Source organism: Leptonychotes weddellii, chromosome 4, assembly GCF_054177405.1.
Source record: "Leptonychotes weddellii isolate Sample4059 chromosome 4, ASM5417740v2, whole genome shotgun sequence".
NCBI lineage: Eukaryota > Metazoa > Chordata > Mammalia > Carnivora > Phocidae > Leptonychotes > Leptonychotes weddellii.
In genome coordinates this window covers 135,381,693-135,403,946 of record NC_138372.1, presented here as the reverse complement: position 1 = coordinate 135,403,946, position 22,254 = coordinate 135,381,693, and the positions used below count along the sequence as shown (strand labels likewise).

General features: G+C 39.0%; 1 protein-coding gene across 3 annotated transcripts in view; it reads right to left on the bottom strand.

Annotated features, from left to right (window-relative positions):
* Nucleotides 1-22,254, bottom strand: part of CPQ (carboxypeptidase Q) — a 444,935-nt gene that overhangs the window by 57,103 nt on the left and 365,578 nt on the right. For 2 of the 3 annotated variants that reach the window (XM_081816298.1, XM_081816299.1), the window contains exon 7: nucleotides 15,124-15,325. The exons of the other annotated variant lie outside the window; for it this stretch is intronic. In XM_081816298.1, coding sequence (XP_081672424.1) covers nucleotides 15,124-15,325 — 202 coding nt within the window. The remainder of the gene's footprint in view (nucleotides 1-15,123; nucleotides 15,326-22,254) is intronic. 3 annotated transcript variants of the gene reach the window in all.

The following is a 22,254-nucleotide window of genomic DNA, read 5'->3' as shown; positions in this document are numbered from 1 at the left end:
TACTGCTGCTCTTCCTTATCTGCTGATAGATCCTAGGATGGCAGAGGTTTTGTGCATTTTATATCATTTGAATCAAGTCTCAGTAGTGAAAATGAAGGTGGTTACTGTGTTCATCTGCACTTTGCCCTTCTTTCCATTTTAAGGACTGTACATCTTGACCACAGGGATGGATATAAGAGCCAGGCTGGGTCAATGTGATCTTCCCAGCTGAGTTGAATATAATGAGCTACTCTTCCATGCATAAGAGGCCGTAAAGGTGTAAGTCATGACTTGCCTATGGTCATAGGTTAGCCTCTACAAGGACAGCTGGCTTGAGAGAAGGAAGGCACCATGGAAGAAACCAGAATAAGCACAGAGAGACAGAATATGTGTCCTAATGGCATTCCAGTGCTGGAATCCATCAGACCAAATCCAACCCTACCCTTCTTGTGGCTTGCTTAAATTCCCCGTTTTTGCTTCAGGTTGTCTAAGTTGGATTTCTGTCAGTTAGTACTGAAGAAGTCTAGACTAATATAGACATTTTGCTTTAATAACTGAAATAATAATAGTGGCTTCTTGAGCATGAACATTACCAAGCATTTCACTTAGACTGTCTTTATTTTTTTCTTCACTATAACCTCATGAGTTATATATTACTGTTATTTTATTTATGAAGAAATTGAGGCTCCAAGAGGTTACACGACTTTCCTGAGGTTATACAGCTAGACAGTGGTAGAGCAAGATTTGAATCCATTTCTATGTGGCTCTTAAATACATGCTGTTAATGTCTCATGCTATTTTAGATCTTAAAATGGTTCTTAATTCTAGCTGCATTTTGGAATCATCTGGGGAGCTTCTAAAAACAGGTGTGCTCATGCCCTTTCTTTAGGTTTCCAAGTTTGCACAAGTATAGCGGGCACCATTCACATAGAGCACAATGGACTTGTGCTCTGGGAGGGTGGGGGACCCTGGGGATTGAATATGCTCCCAATAAATGGTGCTCCCTGGACATGTGCAACTGATGTGGTCCTGCAACCAGACCAATTAAATCTGAATCTTTGGGAGTGGGGCCCCAGGTTGATATGATTTTAAAAGCTCCCCAGGTGATTTTAAAGTGCAGTCAAGAGTGTGAACCACAACTCTAACCTAAACACATATCTTGGATTTATATGGGCTTTGACTGGGTCTACACTAGCACAAAATGAAAAATTAAAGCTTATGGTGGGGCAATTCAAGCTAATATGCCACGTGACTACAATTATCAGGATATCTCAGATAAAATCTTCTGTCAGGAATAGTGAGTGTAGAATCAATGACCCCTCTGGACAACAGATCAATTTATGTACTGCACTTTGTAGTACAGTGCTGACTAAAAATATTAAAGTGATATCTCTAAATATCCTCATTCTTAAATATGACATCAACAACAATTAATGGACTACCTCTTCAAAAATGTGGATTTTGTAAAGTTGTGTCCAACAAACATTTTCATGTAGGTTTAAACTTTCCATAACCAGATAGTTTTGGGTATTGATGAAGGCCATGCCCTTTCTCTACATAATATTCTGTTCTTTTACCTTCCAGGAGACTATTTCTTACTGAAAGAAAGAAAGACAGACAGACAGACAGACAGAAAGAAAGAAAGAAAGAAAGGGAGGAAGAGAGAGAGGAAGGGAGGAAAAGGAAAGGACAGGAAGGAAGGAGGAGAGGGAGGGAAGAAAGAAAGAAGGAAGGAAGGAAGGAAGGAAGGAAGGAAGGAAGGAAGGAAGGAAGGACAGAAGGAAGACTGAGGACATACTTCATAACTAGTCCTAAATACGCAATAGCTCACTCAGATCTCAAAAGATCCATAACTAATAGATTTTACAGAGCTCAACTATATTTGATTTATGCATTATGAACCAGAAGGACAATTAAGATAGCAAATGTCATATTATAAAAGAAACTTTAGTTGCCATGAATTATGCAATCTCAGACTTTCTTACAAAAACAGGATAATAGGGAGACTTAATTCTCTGTTAGAAATCCCCATGAGGGGAATATATGAGAATATTAGGTTAAGTGGTTGTTTTTTCACTTTAATGCCGAGCAAAGGAAGGATTTTAAGCCAACACAGTTACCTGAAATAAGGAGTCTATTGTATACAATTGAGATATAATCCATTTCTAGAGTAAAAAGTCCTTATTCAAATCTGAATTCACTTTTACCCAAATCTCTTGAATTGTGATATTTTTCCTGTTGTTTCCATAATCCCATACTTATTAATCAAATTGATAAACATCTTTTAGCAGAGCTCTTATAAGAAATCAATGAGTGTCACAATACTCCAAGACTTACTTGACTCCAAGTTTGTCCACTTACAGTCAGACTTTATTGCTGATTATCGAGAATTTTAGTGTAACCAGTGCCAATCACAGTGTGGTGTTCCATGTGACTACTCTAGGTCTCTCCAGCTGGAAGGCTTAATTTGGCAAAACTTCAAGTAGCAAAACACCTAAAACAATTTCAACTTTAGCAAGAAATTGCTAGAAGACATGCAGACCAACCCTTTAGATGTGTGACCTATGAAGCTAGGTTTTGCCTTGAGTCTCTCAAAGGAGGAGGATGTGGGTTAGATGATACCTGCCCAGTGGCTGGGATTGAGCCCCATCATGTCTCACTTCTGGCTGTCTAAATCCTCAGAATGGCATTCAGGTCCCAACTACCGTCCTAGGCACCTTTTCAATTTTAGCTCTATTTCCATATATTATGCTAAACTTCAGTCAAACCAGACTGTTCATCATTTCAAGAACCCATTGCACTTTTTAATCTATGCAATTTTGTTTATCTCCATCTTTTCACATGGAACGTACTCCCTCTCCATCCAACAAAATTCTATTCTTTCTTGAGATTCAGGCAGATTGTCACCTCTTTTGTGATGCCCCACACAATTTAATGTTTCTTTTGCCTGAACTTCTATTGCACTTTGTTCTTCCTGTGTCTAAACTCTCCACTAACTCCTTAAGGATAGGGAGTGTACCTTATATATGACATTGGAATAAAATGAACCAGTATGTTAACTCTGGCTTTTCCACTTTAATACCTTAGTCACTTTGGACAAGGAAACCCACTGAGTCCCAACTGTCTCATCTGAAAATTGGTTACAAAATAATGATGTATACTTCAAAAGGTTCTTATAAAATTATGTGAGATAATGTATATAAAGCAGTTAGAATAACACTTGAGACATAGCAGACACTCAATACATGTTAAGTTACATGTAGGAGGATTCAATGATGACACTCAAGGTAATTATTTTAGTAAGTCTCGTAATCATTCCTATCTGTAACTTTTTTCCTGATTAATAAAGAAAAATTATAAATAGGCATTTAAACATTTTGGAAATCAGTAGTTTGGGGTTTTAAGACAAAAATATGAAACATGTAAATGATATCACATTAAAGGTAATTTGTACTGCAGGTTAAGAGAAATTTGTACATCTCCAATGGAATATACATACTAAAGACAAACAATCATACAATAAACAAACTTATTTCAATAGTCATGCTATTGCTGGTTGTGTGGTATTGTATTCTGAAACTACTGTGTGTGTGTTACAGGATAAAGCAAATGAGTGATTATGCTGTTGCACTAAGAACAAGGGGAAAAAAAAGAACAAGGAATTTTGGCAAGAAAAAAGGAGACATGGATATAATATCAGGGAGGTAAGGTACAACTTTGCAGTCCTGAACTTGAATTGGAAATATCATATAATTCATCATATACTTTTTCTTAGAGAAAAAAAATACATATTTCCATACACACTTAATGTTCAGACTGTGGCCTCTACATATCATGACACAGTAGAAGAAATTGGGCTTTTTGGAGAAATAGCTGATTCCAGATCTGGGGAAGGAAATATTAAAAGATGGCCTGGAACATTTTGTCACATCACAAAGCTAGACTGTGACTACCACACACAAAGCTAGACTGTGACTACCACACTCAGGTTAAAACTCAGGAACCAGCTTAAAAAGGCTCTTGCTGGCCAGAGATGGGATAATTTGAGCATAAAATAAGAATAATTACTGTAATAGAACGAAGCACATCTATATTTTAAAATTCACTAGTAAATAGCACAAAATAATCCAACTAGTTATCCTTGGAGGATACTAGGGAACCAACTTATAAGTTTTAAAATAAGTAAGTAAAGGGAAAGAATTAACATTTATCCTGCCTTTTTTATACAAAAGTACCTCAGGGTGATCAGATAGTCAATAAGGGGAAAGTTCTTTTTCATAGAATTCTTTCAATTAATGATCAAAATTAACATTTTGCAATCCAAATGAAATAATGGATCTAATCAATAACCTTCAATGACCATTAACATCTTAAAAAGAGAGACAAGTAGACACTACTGCTAATAGAAATAAAAGACAGCACTTAAGAAGTATTCTTGCTAAAAAAAAAAAAAAGTAAAGAAAAATCAAACTTGAACCAGATCAAGCCTCTAGATTTAACTACCAATTCACAGGAAATATAAGGGAGAGTGAAAACATGTTAAATGATTCCATGGGAATGGAATTAGCTAAATCCAGACTACAGGGAATCCCAAAGGACAAATTACTTGGTTTCTGTAACAAATAAGCAGCAAGGAAGAAGAAAGATGAAGGTAAAACCTATGGATTAAAAAAGACTTAAGAGACACCAACCATATCAAGCGATTGCATTGTTTAAACCTTACTGGAATCCTGGTTTAAACAAGAAAACTCTGTGGGGGGGAACAGTTTGGAGACAACTGGAAACATTTGAAAACTGGCTCTGTATTGACTATGATATTAAGAAATTATTGTAAAATATTTTAGGAGGAACAATAGTATTGCAGTTACACACACACGCATACACACGAGTCCTTACCTTTTAGAGATAGAAATTAATATTTACAAATGAAATAATATAAGGTTGAGCATTTGCTTCAAAATAATCTAGGTGTAGGACAGTGATTGGAGTATGGATGAAATATTACTGCCCATGAATGAAGAATTCCTAAAGTGATGAATACATGGGAAGTCATTAGATTATTCTCTCTACTTTTGTGTGTGTTTGAAATTTTCCGTAATAAATTTTTAAAATCATGCTTTAACATCATCTAATATACCAGGCCATTCTGAATTTTACAGTCTCTTAACACTTAAAGTAGGGATAGACAAAGTTAATGTAGCTAAGAACAAGGAGACATATTTTGAAGTCCTAGTTCCTTCTACTCTACTGGCTTTCATATAATTTTTAGGGGGTTTTTTCCTCAGAAAATTTCAGTATAGTTTTAGTCAGTTTTCCATGATGAAGTCTTCTTTCTTGTTTTCATGATTATTAAGTAAACCAATTCATAGTCAGTCCTTGACAGTGAGCATGAAGAGAAAAGGGGCCTCATCTTATTTTTGTATCCTCTATAATTTTTTTTATTATGTTATGTTAATCACCATACATTACATCATTAGTTTTTGATGTAGCGTTCCATGATTCCTTGTTTGCGTATAACACCCAGTGCTCCATTCAGTACGTGCCCTCTTTAATACCCATCACCAGGCTAGCCCATCCCCCCAACCCTCTCCCCTCTAGAATCCTCAGTTTGTTTCTCAGAGTCCACAGTCTCTCATGGTTTGTCTCCCCCTCCGATTTCCCCCCCTTCATTTTTCCCTTCTTGCTATCTTCTTTTTTTTTTAACATATAATGTATTATTTGTTTCAGTGTATCCTCTATAATTTTTATACAATATAGCTACCTGTTGAATGAAGTGTTACATAAGGAGTCATTTAGAGTATCTGTAAAGTATTAAGTGGAATTGCTAGAGAGTCAAACTCATGGGACAGGGAACCTAGAAGAACTAACCCTGAGACCCTGAGAGGGGCAGTTAGAGAAGTGAAACTTTTCTAGGCTATGTCATTAGAGGGCATGGGAAATAGTTGATAGAGAAATTTAAGTTATTTTGGGTCATTATAATACAGAAAATGGATTCATAATTTAGTGTTCTCTGATTTTCTAAAGCAATTGTTTCTAACCCTGCACTATTCCTCAAGCTGCTTTCTCACTCCTGGTCTTCTCATTGAGCCTGCCGCTTAAGTGTTGATGGGGTACCTGCCAGAATGAACTTTATGAACTCTCCTCTAAAACACTGTTTTCATCAACTCCCTCTTCTGCTGAAGACTTCTGGTGACTTTGCATCAGCTACAAGAGTTTTTCACCTGAAATGTATGCCTCTTCTTCATGTGGCCCAGAGATAACTCAACTGTTCCTACCACCCACTGTTCTCTAAGATGAATCCTCTGCTCAGTGAAATTATTCTCCTAATCATTCCCAGTGGGGACACATGCCTTTGTTCATACTATTTCTGTCACCAGAACTGCCCTTCTCTACACCTTCTATCCATTCTGATACTAGATAGTCCTCAATATTCAGCTTAAGCTCACCTCTTCCAGGTCTTTCCTGTCTTCCAACTTATGAGCTTCTATAGTTATTCTGCATGTATTATTTATCTTGGTGCTATACCAAAAACTCCTTTTTACATGACTTAACTTTTCTTGTGTTCTTCTTCAAATCAATACATCTAGTCAGCAAACATTTACTGTGTCTCTATCATGTGCCAGGTAATAATGAGTATTGTGGGTATATAAGCATGAATAAAATACTCTCTTGGTCCTCAATCCAGTTAAGGAGATAAAATACAAAGAGTATTAACTTTAAAGTGAAAATGTATGCTTTAAAAAACAATTCAAGGCAACAATAGAAGAGTCTTCATAAAGCAGTGCATGACTCACTGCCCAAGAGTATAAACAATGCTTTCTTCTTCCCCTTGGCTGTAGTCAGTGATACTAAAGGGCATGAGCCAGGTCAGCAATGGTTAGATAGTCAATGGCTTCTATGGAGCTGAAGCAGGTCTACTGCAAAGGGGAAGAACAGAACAAGCTTATTAGTTGTTGTGATGAGCAATTTCCAGGAGTGTGTTATTGATGTGGATGGTACACATACTTATCTAGCATGTAGCAGTCAAGGAACATTAAACAAGAGCTCTTAAAAAAAAAAAAAGATTTTATTTATTTGAGAGAGAGAGAGCACGAGCAGGGGAGTGGCAGAGGCAGGCTCCCCGCTGAGCAGACAGCCCAACATGGGGCTCGATCCCAGGATCCTGGGATAATGACCTGCGCCGAAGGCAGGTGCTTAACTGACTGAGCAACCCAGGTGCCCCTAAACAAGAGCTCTGACTCACTTGAGTTAGAGGTAAGAGGCAGCCACCTTCTATAATTCCTTGTATTACCCTTCTCTCTTTCTAATAGTTTTCTTCATTCTTGATTTCTTTGTTAGAGCCTGTCTCTTCCCACTTTCCTCTTTCCCTCCCCCACCCACTACAATGTAAACTCTACAAGAGCAAGAGACCTACTAAGTTTTCTTCATCTCTATTCTCAGTGTCTAGAGCACCTGGTTTCTACTAGGCACTAAAGTCATGCTTGTTGATGGGATGAAACTGCCCACCTACTTAAATGAAGGCTACATTCACAAACCAAAGAGTGCCCTTTTCATGTACGCAGTGGGGTGAGGTCTGCTCACCATGCAGCAATGATCTCTCCAGACATTACTGGCACAGAGCGTTTTCACCATAAAGGGGGCATCTTTTAATTAGGGACAGCAGGGGACATAGAACTGCTGTGCTGCACTATTCCATCTGGTGACTGGGAAACATATGAGTCCTGGGTCCAGAAACTCCAATTTATTTTACATTACCATTCCTACTTGTGTCCTGATCTTCTCCTTTCTTGGAACATGTTAGAAGAAAGGCCTTTAGAAATGTAGAAATGGAAAGTTTTAATTTAGTTCTGTCTAATGTCATATGAGGTATTAAGCAGAAATAAGCAAGATGGAAAATATGTGAAATTCTGAGTAATCTGCATATTTGGTACTTCAATATGGAGTCTGAACTATCATAAAAAGATGGAAGAAACTAAAATGTGATTTCAAAAACAATTAAATATGTGAGGAAAGAGGACAGCTCAATGAAGCAAAGTTCTTTTCTGTTTTTTTTTAAAGATTTTATTTATTTTGAGAGACAGAGAGAGAGCACAAGCAAAGGGAGAGGGAGGAGCAGACTCCCTGCTAACCAGGGAGCCCGATGCAGGACTCGATCCCAGGACCTTGGGATCATGACCTAAGCTGAAGGCATACATTTAACCCAATGAACCACCCAGGCACCCGAAGCAAAGTTCTTAATAAAGTAATCCTAACTTATAGTTATGGCATTAGAGTTTATAAACCTCTTTCACATTATCTTACTCTTTCTACAAACCTAACCTCTACCTATTCAGCATTTGATTCATGGGCAGTTTGTTGAGGGCCAGGCACTTCTTCTCAGGTCTGGGAATTCAGAGGAATTCACCATAACCACAAGAAAAGGTTAAGTGCCACAAGGAGAGGGCATTACGGGGGCACTTCCTGGATCAGGAGGGGTCAAAGAAGGTTTTTGAGAGGAGGAGAACAAGTTGCTGCATCACACATGAGTAGGAATTCGCTGTTGAAGAAGACAAAACAGAGTCCAATGGCAAGGAAGTGTGAGAGCAAAGGGTGCACCAGGAGCTTCAGTGAATTTGACTTGTTCTAAGAGGTGAACAGAAAGGGGTGGGAAGCCATGAGAGAGGAGGCTGCACACCAGCCAGAGGGTGGAACGAAAAAGGCATTGAATTCCATGCTAGGAAAGGACATGATCCTCTGAAGACAATGGGGAGACACTGAACAATTTTAAGCAAGAAGCAGAGATAATCAGATATTGCAGCTATTCTTAGTTGCTTACCAGTAGGAATCCTCTTCTTCTTCCTAAGGAATCCCAATTTTGCTCATATATCAGGAGGCTACCTTTTCAGTGGTGACTGGGCCCCCTTCTAGGCCCGGAAAGTAAAATTTGGTCAGTATAAGCCAATGTTGGTAATTCTACTCCATTGCCACTGCCTGATTTAGCCACAGACATGTTTTACAATTTTGGCCAATGAGACTATGGAAAAATCTGCTTTGCAGCTTCTGGGTGAAACTGCCTCACGATTAAAAAGACAAATCCATCACGGGCATTCTCTCTTCCACTATTGCACAATGTGTGAGAATTTGTTGCTTAGAACAACTGCAGCTATCTTGGGACCAGGAGAGGACAAGCCTGAAGACAAAAGTCAACATGTTGAGGATGGCAAAGTGGAAAGATGTAAAGCACCAAGGTCCTTGATGTGGTAGATGACTAAATCAAGCATTCTGTAACCACCCATTCCAGAGCTCTTTTTAAGTGAATTTAAAACTCTCCTTACTGCCATTCTAAGTTGGGTCTTTTGTTCTATTTTGCAGGCAAAAGCAACCCAACTGATAGACTGATTTTCAATTTAGAAAGTTCATTTTGGAAGCCGTGAGCCAGTTAGATGGAAGGGGACCAAGAATGCAGATTGGGATGGTAGTAGGAAGCTGCCATTGGAAAATCAGTGAATACTGATGAGACAAGGTCTGTGTGGTGGAGAGGAGTGAACAGGTTTAAGAAATAAAAGAAATTCAGAGTAAATGGGACTTAGAGACCACTTTGATGTATGCTCTGGATGATTGTGTGGTTTCTGGATGGTGGTGCCAGTCAGTGAGATAGGGGACAGAGGAGGGGAGGGGATACATATTGAGGCTTAGTGGTTACCATACCTATTTTGCATATAAGATAACCAAGTCTCACTCAGTAGAATGTATAATTTGTGAGGGTACAGATCTTGTCTATCTTCTTTACTACTGATTCCCCAGTGCTGTACTCCAGATAATTAGTAAGAATGCTTAATAATAAATGAGTACAGACATACAGATGACCAACAGGCACACAACAAGATGCTCAACATCACTCATCAACAGGGAAATGCAAATCAAAAACACAATGAAATATCACCCCACACCTGTCAGAATGGCTAGTATCAAAAAGACAAGAAATAACAAATGTTGATGAAGATGTGGAAAAAAAGGAATCCTTGTGCATTGTTGGTGAGAATGTAAATTGGTACAACCATTGTGGAAAATGGTATGGAGTTTCCTCAAAAAATTAAAAATAGAAAGACCATATGATTTAGTAACTCTGCTCCTGGGTATTCACCCAAAGAAAATCAAAACAAATTCAAAAAGATATATGCACCCCTATGTTTATTGCACTATTATTTACAATAGCCAAGATATGGAAGCAGCCTATATGCCCATCAATAGATGAATGGACAAAGAAGATGTGGTATACACACACACACACACACACACACACACACACATACACACGAGGAATACTACTAAGCCATAAAAAAGAATGAGAACTTGTCATTTGCAACAACATGGATGGACCTAGAGGGTATTATCCTAAGTGAAATAAGTCAGACAGACAAATACTACATGGTTTCACTCATATGTGTAATCTAAAAAACAAAACAAATGAAGAAACAAAGCAGAAACAGACCCATAAATACAGAGGACAAACTGGTGGTTGCCAGAGGGAAGGGGGCTGGAAAGATGGGCAAAATGGGTGAAGGGGAATGGGAGGTGCAGGCTTGCAGTTATGGAATGAGTAAGTCATGGAGGGGAAAGGCACAGCATAGTCAATATAGTCAATGGTATTGTAACAGAATTGTATGGTGACAGATCCATTGTGGTGGTAGCTACATTATGATGAGCATAGCATACATATAGACTTGTTAAATTACCATGTTTGCACCTAAAACCAACACAACATGTGTCAATTATACTTCAGTTTAAAAAAAAAAGAAAAAAGAAATGAGTGTGGCTGAGAAAAATTACATCATTTGCCTAAGATAGCACATGCAGTTAGAAGTCATTAAGCCAGAAAACACACTCTAATTCTTTCCAGCTCACTGTCTACCACATGCCAACAATATTAGAAAAAGGTTAACTCTCAGATTCTGAAGCAGATGAGGAAACTCCTATTGGTAGATATGGAATCAGGGTGTGCTTACTCTCTCAGGCCACATTAAGAGAGTATCTAATTTTTTTTCATTAATATATATTTTATAGAAGAGTTTCTTTTTTTCTTTTTTTTTTTTTAAAGATTTTTATTTATTTATTCATGAGAGATAGAGAGAGAGAGAGGCAGAGGCAGAGGGAGAAGCAGGCTCCCCACGGAGCAGGGAGCCCGATGCGGGACTCGATCCCAGGACCCTGGGATCATGACCTGAGCTGAAGGCAGACGCTTAACTGACTGAGCCACCCAGGCGTCCCAATAGAAGAGTTTCTAAAGAAAGAAGATGTTCAAGAAGGATGCATGTGAGGACATCTGGAAAACATGGATTATATCTCATTACTGACATATTCAGAGTGAAACAGACTCCTCTCACTCTCACCTGAAGTTCATAATTAGAGAATCAGGCTAAAAATTAAGATGTAAAGTCTCTCTGCTATCTGGAATTTTTGAATAGAGACTAACCTAAATCCCTTTTAGACTAGTCTATGCTCGTGTTGTCTTTGAAAGAGTCAGAGAACTACTGTTTACCATTTTATGTAGGAAAACCATTGAATTACTAGAAGATATTATTCAGCATCTTCTCTCAGTCTATTCCGTTAAAGGAAATAATCCTAACTGTTCTAGCCTCCCTAATTTATATCATTCTTCCAGTATTTTTTCTACCTTTATATCTCTTTTCTCAGCATCCTTTATTTTGTCCACAATCCTAAGATGAGGGACCCAAAGCTTGTTGAGAAAATATTTATTTCTGTGTTTGTGTTTTTGTTTTCTCCTCTCATGTCAGATTTACAAGAATTTAAATTTCTAAAAAACTAAGAACTATAGAGGAAGCAAAGTAGAAACCATTGACCTTGACCTCAAGGAATTGATCACTGGGTACTCCTAGTAATCCAAGAACAATATTAGTGTGCAATTCAAATGCCAGATCATGGGAAACAGAAGTGCTTTGGAAATTTAGAAAAGCAATACGGTGTCATGGGCTATTAAGGAAGGATTCATGGACACTGATGAATACCGAGTGAACCTCAAGAGTGTCTAGGATTTGGAGGGGAAGAATAAGAAAGAGTGTGGAAGAAAGTTGCCATGGGAGCAGGCTGGAGTATAAAAATATCTAAACAGGGAGTTTATATGGAAAATACGTCTAAGATACTTTCCTTTAAAAAGCATCACCCCCAAAGCCTTATACTTATGTTGATAGTTATCATGTCCGTTATGGACATCATCTAGATGGATGAAGGACAACATCTCTCCTCTCCAAAGATGAACCTTTCATCAATCAATCTACTTGGCTTTTATAATTAATGAAAATCATGTTGAATTTTAATTCTGTGTTCTTAATTAGTTCTTAATTAATTAGTCTACTGAGTACACACAGAACATGAAAAAAATTGGGGACCAGCCACCAGGCTGCAGAAATTTGATAGGCCTAGGACACGATGGGGGCTCAATAAACATTTATTGAATCAAAGGAGGAAAGGAAAGAAAAAGAGAAAGAAGAAAGGTCTGGTGTTTTCTTTTGGGAACATTATTTCTCATTAGTTTTTGAAAAGTTAGGTGAGCAGTTGTGTAAATCATAACTTAATTAGTATTTAGCATTCCAACTTTAGGTTTAAGTTACTACAACATGACAGTTTTCAGGAACACAGGGTATATAGCTGGCCTATTTTTATTTTCTTTTTCTGTTTAACTATGGTTCTTCACCTTTTTCTAAAGTTCCTGAAATTTTCAATAGGTAACAAGAGATACAACATAAGCAGTTCCATTATTTCTTCCAGAAATAGCCCATATTTAAAGTATCAAAAGATAGCTCAATGGTAATAGGGGAAGACAACAATAATTTGGTTCCATCTTATAGTATTCTAAAAGAAATTAAAAAGAATTCCAAGAAACATTAGCTGTAGTCTAAATGAACCATTGACTTTTTACAAACGTTCCTGATCTACAGAGGTACAGAGGGGAGTGGAATAAAGAATGTGAGAAGAAATAAGTAGTTATTTACAATAACAAACTCCTTTCCCCAGGGGTAAATTTTTCTGGAGCAGGAATGTACTGAAATCCTTTGCATAAGCAAGAGCTGAGTAAGACAAACATTTCAGACACTGCCATAGATTTGGAAGACCATCTCAGCATTCCAGACTCCCCTGTGTTGTTTGCACATTGTGGGAAAAGGGCCACCAGCCTTGAAAACAAAGTGGCCTGTTCTCAGGGTAACTTCTTCTGCCCTTAAGAGCAGGATAGCCTTGGCTAAGTTATTTAGTCCCTCTGAATCCGATTCTTCAAGTGCAAAACAGGGATAATTGTACCTTCCTTTTAGGATGGCTGTATGGATAAAAAAAAGAGTATCTGCAAAAGCCTCACAGAGTGCCTGATCAGTAACAGGAACTCAATAAATTGTAACTTGTATTAATTCTCAAGAAACCATAATGGGGCTCAAATTCTCCACTCCACTCCATTATTTGGTGATCAGATTTGACCTCACCTTAGCAAGAGGGGAAAGGCCTCCTTACCTTTGTGAAGACAATCAAATCAGCCTGCTAATTCCAAAGAGAACCATTCTTATGACTATCTACATGGAAGGAATAAAGCTCAGGCAAATTCTCAACTATCCAATGCAACAAAAGCACACAATCCCTGGGAGCAGCGAGTACCAGTTTCTTTGTTCTACTTGTGTTTTTGGTTTCAGCTCCTCCTCTGTGCCCCCCTTCACTCCAGTTCACCCACAGTCTGTCAGTCTTCTCCTCACAGCTACCACCCCGCAATCTAACTCAGGTTTTCTCAATTTTTAAGAAGACTCCTATTGAAAAAATGAAGGCTCAGGAAAAATCTAGAATTCAAACAAATTCTTCCATACAATTTAAAAGGGCAAATTCCCTTCCCATAGACCTTGATCATGATTAAAATTACAGATACGGAGGGAGTCTCAGATCTGTCCAGATGATGCACAGCACCATAAATGCAAATGCTGTTTTAAGATATTTCAAAATATGGGTATAATATACACACACCATTGAAGAGAATCTAGGTCCTTGTATTAGAATAAAGGAAAGCTCCTTCTATTTTTAGTTATGAAAGATTATTATAAAACTTAAAACCTAAAATATGCTTTAAAAAATCTATGATATCTCAAGAATAAGCTTTTTAAAAATCTTAAATCCATGCAGGAGGCTATTGGTGAAATTTACTTTACAGGCTGGGGGAAATGGAGTGGGGTGGATCTAGAGAGAGATGCTTTTCTTTTTAACCTATAAAATGTTTTGTAGCCACAGAAATGGTTCTGGAAACAGTAATATTAAAACTACTGAAAAGGTGGACTTCCTATTGATATAACATAAATACAGAAAAATCTGCAAATAGATCCTTTAACAGTGCTTTTGATTATGGATATAATGAGGGAACAACTTCAGGTCATAGATGCTTACTATCATCAATAACCCTTTCCCGTGGCCAGTCTAGGGCAAATTTGTGAAGTAGTATAAGTTTGTCTCTTTAAGATTATTCTATTTTGTAGTCCTGTGACCTCCTGAGGCCTACTCCTGTTCCATAAGTTCACTCCTGCCCAGGACTTGTCTTAAAAATATCAACCTAATAAATCATTGATCAGGGAAAATTAGTTTAGTCTAACCTCATATAAGAGTCTGCATTAAGAAAAAAAATGATTAGTAGGAAGCACCCAACCCTCAAAGAATAAAGCTCTACTGGTAAAATTTCAGATACCATGGTATTTGGGTCGGAAATTATTTGGGTCAGAGAAGATTTCCTAGCAGAGAACCAAAACTAGAAGCATTATCAGTAGTAATAATTGCCTTGTACTCTAGCTCTCAAATTTTGGTCATGAGATCACCATTTAGATACCTGTTTAAAAAAATAAGCAAAAACAAAAACAGATTTGTATGTCCTATGCCAGAATCATTAAAGCAGAATTTCTGGGAGTGAGGAACTTATAATTTAGAAAAAGAAGACAAATAGGTAAACAAATGCAAATTAATATTATTATTCCAAGTCTGGAAATCATCAGATTATACTTTATAGACAAAAGCTTAGAGTTTCCATGTATTAATTGGCCTATCGGTATTGCTGTGGCATGTTTGAATAGCACCTTGATTTTAAATCAGCAGCAGTACCTAAAGAACACCGACTTCATTTTTTGGTCTTACCAGGCACTCCAGCTTGGATCCAGAAGTTAATGTCTGTCCCTTCTCCAGCCCTAAAGACCTGTGTGATATTGACCGGTTGCAGCAGGCTCATGACCTCCTCCATGATGGCCCTGGCCTTTTCACTGCCAGTGAATTGCAGCCCAGAGGGTAAGAAGGTTCCCTGATCAGACTCCATCACCAGGCTGTAGTTGGAAATATTTGCCTAAACAAAAGAGAAAAGTGTTTGGTTCGTTATCTGTTGCTTCTTTGCCTTCTCCTTGGGAACTATCAAACAACAATAATCAAATGCTTTATCTCCTCGACAGTTCTTGCCAAAACACAGGCCACTCTGCCTGACCTAGGGTCTGGTCTGCATATTATCTAAGCATTCTGGGATGCACAATTACTCATTCTGGGATTTGCCAAACTCAAGTTGACTTGGAAGGATTTAAAAAATATAATCAAAGGAAATATAAAGCCTCATGTTGGAGTTACTCAACTATTTTCTACTAGCAATCATAGCCTTTCAACCAGTTTTCTCAAATGCCTAGTGTGCACCGGGATACGATGCCTCCTACGTGGTAGGCATCTCCAGATAGTGTTAGTCAAGCTCAGACAAAAGAAGGTATGCCCCGAGGACCTATTTATCTGTACCTCTTTCCTCTAAATAGGTATTTGATCTTATTTTAATCGTGAGTTCTGCTGAAGCTTCTAGGCATCAAATGGACAGGTTTGCCTTGGGTTTCTGATGTTGCTCCATCTGTTGAATCTCCAGGGAGGGAGGTAATAGGACAACACATGAAACACTGCTCTGTCTGGTGTACCGCCATAGCGCTTAAAACCCTGGCAATTCTGTCAGGCCACTAGTTTGTAAACTCTTTCCAAATAACGTCTGCTAAGAAAGCATGCAGTGATTTCACATAGCCTACATTGTCACTGCAAGAGCTTAGGATATGAGAGGCTGTCGGCCAGGCTGTTCAATTAAATTGCCACATAGCCCTAGACTCACAAGTTTAAAGCCCTTACCATTGGCCTAACTATCTGTTTCCCAGGAGCCATTCACTTCTCCAAGACTGATCAATTACCAACTACCAACTACCTGGTTGAGTTATTCCCATGTTATCGTTGGACGGCACTGCTAGTCATTCCTTATTACTCACCTAGTAAAAGTCAATAATAACATTTGTACAGAGCTTCCAGAGAGGTTTCACATTTGCAATCTCCTTTTACCTGCTTCTATAACCCATAAAGTAGACAAAGCAGCTTTATGGTTATTGCTGTTTTACAGAAAAGGAACTGAGGATTAGAGAGGTCAAGTGATTTGCTTAAAGTCACACAGCTAGCAAATGGTAGAACTGAATCTGGAATCCTCTGCTTGCCAGGACTCCACGCTGCCATCGCTAGCATGGGACGGAGTGATAAGTAAGGCTTGTTATGAATTCAAATGATTTTTCACTTATGTAACAATTTGAGGGGTGCGGGCTTTTTTGTTTTTGTTTTTTTTTCTGGAACAGATTCCTTTTTACAGTGATTTCCTAACTTGCCATGGAAGTGTACTGTTGTTACAAGGACAAGAACAGTGCTGGATTCTAAAGGAGGATGTTGCCGGCATTTATCGGACCCATGGGGGGGCCCTGGGATACCAACACGTTGCTGCTATCATTGGTAATGACTGAGAAAGTTAACAAAGCAGAAGTCTTCTCATATTTCCACTCTCACTTCCAAGGGATTTCTGTCTTCCTGGTGATTTTCAGAGAAAGACCCGAGGCATTTATAATTAAAAGTGTCATCTCAGCTTTCAGCTGTGGCTACCGCACAACAGCAGCATCATTCGAGCGAATGATATGCAAAATATTTGCATTGGTGTCTCACACATTTAGGGCTCATGTAACTAGCACACGGATGGCAGGTCAGGAAGCTGACATGTCATTTGGCAGTCCTAACCTTCTCCCTTTATATGCCCTGCTGCTCCCCACCCCAAACTCGATCTCCTATAAAAAGGAGAATAGAAACATCACAATAATCTGCAAATGAAAACAAAATTGGATGATCTTATATGGGAAGGTTCCCATACTGCAGGCAGATCCCATTTTTCCAACAAGAAAATTGGACAAAGCACTCCTAAGTCTTGCACTACTTAGATTAAAGTGGGGCTAGGTAGCAGTTTGGCTGTCAGACTCAACACTATTGAGCAGCCTGGGGAGGTGGATATAGCCCTGGACCCACTCTTCTATTCTATTCTATTCTATTCTATTCTATTCTATTCTATTCTATTCTATTCTATTCTATGCTGGGCTACCGAGGCAGATGGCTTTCTCCTTCTGTCCCCAAGTCATGTCATCATGGCTTCTGGCTTCTCCATCTTGTAGAGTAGGACAAATTCTCTTTTCTAAAGCTTGAATAATGAGCCTGGGCACCTGGAGCTTTGAGCACCTTCAAAGGAAAGACCTCTGTGGGCCAAAGTGAAAGTGGTTGCATGAGTTGAACTTGCCAGGGCCCCTCACAAAATGTGCATTAAGGACTTCTTGGCCCTCTTAAATTGCAAATGAGCAGATGTCCTAAGGACAGGGCGCTCCATAGTTTGTGAATGCTTCTGTACAATGTCCCAGGATGTTGCTAGGAACATAGAGAATGATATATATAAAGAAGTTTTAAAGGTATGTGTGGCAGCCAGTTTAGCAGAGAGATAAAGAGTATGGGCTTTACAATTATTCAGACTGGGTTTGATCCTCGGATTAATCAATCACTGGCTGTGTGTCTTCATGCAGTCTATGTAACCTCTCAGTTTCTTCTTCTACGAAATGGGTATATAATGGCAGCAGTTCATGGAGTTGTAAGAAAGAGTTCATTGTAAAGGCTGGTGCATAATTAGCACTTAATAAGGTTGTCCTTACTGGTTTTATGAAGCATCTGGACCTCTCAAACTTCTAAGGATGGCCTCCACGTAAACCATTCAGTTAGCTGCTTACAGTGATGATAGGAGGCATTTCTGCAGGGCTGCCTATGGGCCAGACATTGTGTGAAAGGCTTTTCAGCTATCCCTTGTAATGCTCACAATCATTCTATGAGACAAGTGCGATTATAGTTCTCGTTTCACAGATGAAGCAATGGAGGTTTGGTAACATTGCATAACATTCCCCAAGTTACCCTGTTAGTATGTAGAGCAGCCAGAAGGCAAATGCAGAGAGGTCTGCCTCCCGAAGCCCGAGCTCTCGAGCCCTCCACTACCCTGTCTGCTGACACTTTCTCCCAACTGTCGGGCCATAAGTCCTCACTTTTAATTTTAAAATACAGGGGCTGTAGTTAAATGTATAGCGTTTAAAATTATTTTTCATGATCATAATGCAAGGTCTACTTGGGCAGAATTTATCATCCTTGCTAATAAAGTAATTTGATTAGGCAAAGAGAGGAGTAAACAAAACAAAAGCAAAAAACAAAAGCAAAAAACAACTCTTGCCCCACAATTTCCTTCCAACTAGGAACACAAAAACTAAAATAATAAAACATCCTTTCAAGCTGAATTAGACAGGATGTGCAGATGTCAATAAACCAGAATTCTGGCGTAGGTAGAGATGTTTAATTTCTATTCATGTAGAATTTTATCAGCTGCTGCTAACATGATGGCAGCATTCTCTTGTTTTCTATTTATATATAAATATCTCCATATGTTTTCAATAAAGGACTAAGAAAACACACCACCCACCGTCCATGACACTCATTTATGGAGTCATTGTCTAATTGTTAGCACATGGTGAAGGACTTGGGAAAACAAAATGCCTCTGCACAAAGAAACCGGAATGAGTAAGCCAGGTCACTGGGCTGTTAGAACTGCTGCCTCTCAGGAATGTGTCCTTACAAACATCCGTGTTCCTTACTATGCCATGAGTTGCTGGGGACGCACTCAGTGTAGATTTGAAAAGCTGATTGTCGCTAGTGACGCTCAACCATCTTAGCACACGTAACACAATATTCGTCCTCCTGTTTTCTGGGTGTAGGAAGAAACCTGCTTCTAGAGACTGAATACTTTATTCCTGAGATAACCAGCACCAACTGAGAGAAGCTGTGGCATATAGATGAGGAGGCTGAGCCGCTCAAAGATAAGCTCAGACAGTATCTGTAAGCCCCCACTTTGCTCTCGTAATAAAGAGAAAAATCTCTTTATTAGGAGCCATGGAAACTGTCTTTCATTGCCTGTAATGTATATAATGCAATGAAGAGAAATGTTCCCGGGTAACCTGGGTCAGCAACTTTGGATTAGGTAATATCTGCTCAGGGTTGAGGACTCAACTTTGTCTTGTGCTACAGTCACATCCTATCACACTTCTTTTCTGTGTTCTGGGAGGGTCAGGTTACTCTGCCAAAGAACAACTTGGTAACTATTAGCATTCTTTGGGTGCAATGCAAGATTAAAAAGAAGAAAAATGTTTAAAATACATATTGCATGCTTTAAAATGCTTACTCCCTAATATAAACACAAAGATGATGTTTGTGTTCTTTGATTTTGTAAAATTCCAGGCGATTCTTCTTCAGAAATACAGACTCAAGTTCAACAACATCTCTTCTCTCCCCAAATTTGGCTTCTTCTTTGTTTAAAGCTTTTATTTTCTCATAACCTAGGTGACATGTCTTCGGTTTTTACCTGAAGTGACACTGCAATCCCGAAATCAAATGAAGAAAAAAAAGAGACTCCTAATTATTCAAATTCGTCATGTAGCCTCCTCAATTGAATCTTCAAAGAAGTAAACTCCATCCTGACAGAGGCTAGTACATCTCAGTACCACTTTCCTGCCCCATAAAGTTAATATTTTACAGATGATGGTGGTGATGCTGTTTGGTCAGGTGGACGGCTCAAAACAAGTTCTCAGAAGAACACCATCTTATGATACTACGTGCTGAGTTGTTGCAGTTGTCTTTTCCAGCGGTGCCAGTGACCTTGGAATCCCCAGTTCACGGGGTGGAGCTGAAGCAGGGGTTTCTTCATAGAACTTCTGCTCAAAAAGCTGTCGTGATTGGACAGCAAGTAAAGAGATCTCTCCCTGCTGTGCAGAGCCAAGAACAGGTTTGACTTTCTGGTCAGATCTACCCTGAAGTTCAGCTTTTTATTTCTGATGGTTGCTGGTATTCAGTTTTGAACATCCTTGAGTACCCGAGAGAGAACCAGGAGAGGGATGATGACAAGGTGGAAGGCTCTAGGTTATTTTTATTTGGCAGCGAAACTGGCTGCAGCTTGGGGAAATGGGCACTCTTGGGTAAGTTACATTACTCCTCAAGTTGCAGACACCTATTGTGGTTTAGCCACCAATTCTGCCTGGAGATGGTCTGAAGATCCCTCTCCAGGCCTATCATTCTCTGGGTATGCACACAAGAATTCTGTTGTGAGAGGAACCTGCGTTTTCAGGCAATCCAATTTTTACAATGTCATCTGAAGCACTCTAGATCTCGGTGAATTCTCCTCTTGAGCTGGTTAAGGTCCATAGATGGCCTTTAAAGTTACTGAAAACACATGATCCCTCCATAAATGTCATTATGGTAACAATAGTGAGTGGGAAGGCTGGATATAAGGCACATACACAGGCTAAAAGAAATACAAATTTCATTTATATTATAGAGGAAATATGACTACTATAGTCACATTTCCTTTGGGAATAAAAAGAATGCATTATCTAGAGTATTCGGTAGATAGACTTAAAAAAGGCTTCCATGGCAAGTTAATGTCAATCTCAGTTTTTAATTTTATTCCTGCTTGTTGAAGCAACATAATCAATACTCAGAAGCAGTGGGACTCGAGATCTCCACAAAGAAATTCCGATTCTTTTATTTTTTAAAAGATTTTATTTATTTATCAGAGAGAGAGAGAGCACAAGCGGGGGGGTGGGGGGGAGGATGCAGCAGGCAGAGGGAGAAGCAGGCTTCCCGCTGAGCAGGGAGCCTGATGTGGGGTTCGATCCCAGGACCCTGGGACCTGACCTGAGCCAAAGGCAGACGTCCAACCTACTGAGCCACATAGGCATCCCGATTCTTTTAATATAATACATTGGTCAAGTGTTTCATGCTACCAGTTTTATATACATTTCAACATGCAGTCATAGAAGAGAAATGTCCAACACGGCCAGCTTTGTGGAAGCAGCCTTCTGTGCCTTTTTCATTCTCTGTCCTCCATCCCTCCTTCTCATGGCATTGCCCTGTCCGTTTCTCCTCTTGTACCCACCACACTCCCACTCTTCCCCGGGTTCAAGCAGAAGAACTTAACTGCCCAAATGAAGAAGACTTCCTTCAGCTGACCTTTCTTCTTCAACACTGTTACATGCTAAATCAACATAAAGACATGTTTCTTGGTTTTGATGGTGGTGTTTACTAGCCAAGACAGTGTTTTCCAGTCGACTTCTAACCTCCTTCTCCAGGCTGGGAAGACTATAGCAGCTTCTTTAAGACTTTCTCTAAGAATAATAGCTGAGTTCATCTTATAAGTAGACAAGTTATTTGTTTAAAAAATACAGTATTTATTTTCTTGTCCTGCAAGAATAGACTGTATTCTAGAATACAAATATTCATTCAATCCTAGGGCATATTGTATTAAAACACAATCATTAGTTCCACTTTCTCTACAGCCTGTCAACAAGCACTTACAGTATTTCTGGATTTTGACAATATTCTCATATGCTTTATTTGATCAAGCAGTCTTTACTAATAGTAAAGATGCTAACTACAGTTTTAGAAGTAATTTTATTTTCATAAGTATGCCTTTTTTTCTTTCTCAAAAGCATAATAGTGTGTCTCAAACCTCACAAGAAAACAGTAATATGCAAATATGAGCTTCAAAGCTGTTGGTCTACTCAAGTGACTTCACGCCCTACCTTACCTCTCCTCTTGCCTTCCATTCCTAACACACCACACCCCTATCTAATGTGCTGGGTTATTGCACTTTATTAGATTTTTTTAGATTTATTTATTTATTTTAGAGAGAGAGAGAGAGAGAGCACGAGCAAGGGGAGGGTCGAGAGAAAGGGAGAGAGAGAATCTTAAGCAGACTCCCCGCTGAGTGTGGAGCCTGATGTGGGGCTGGATCCCAGGACCCTGAGATCATGACCTGAGTGGCAATCAAGAGTAAGATGCTTAACTGATTGAGCCACCCAGGTGCCCCCAATTTGTTTT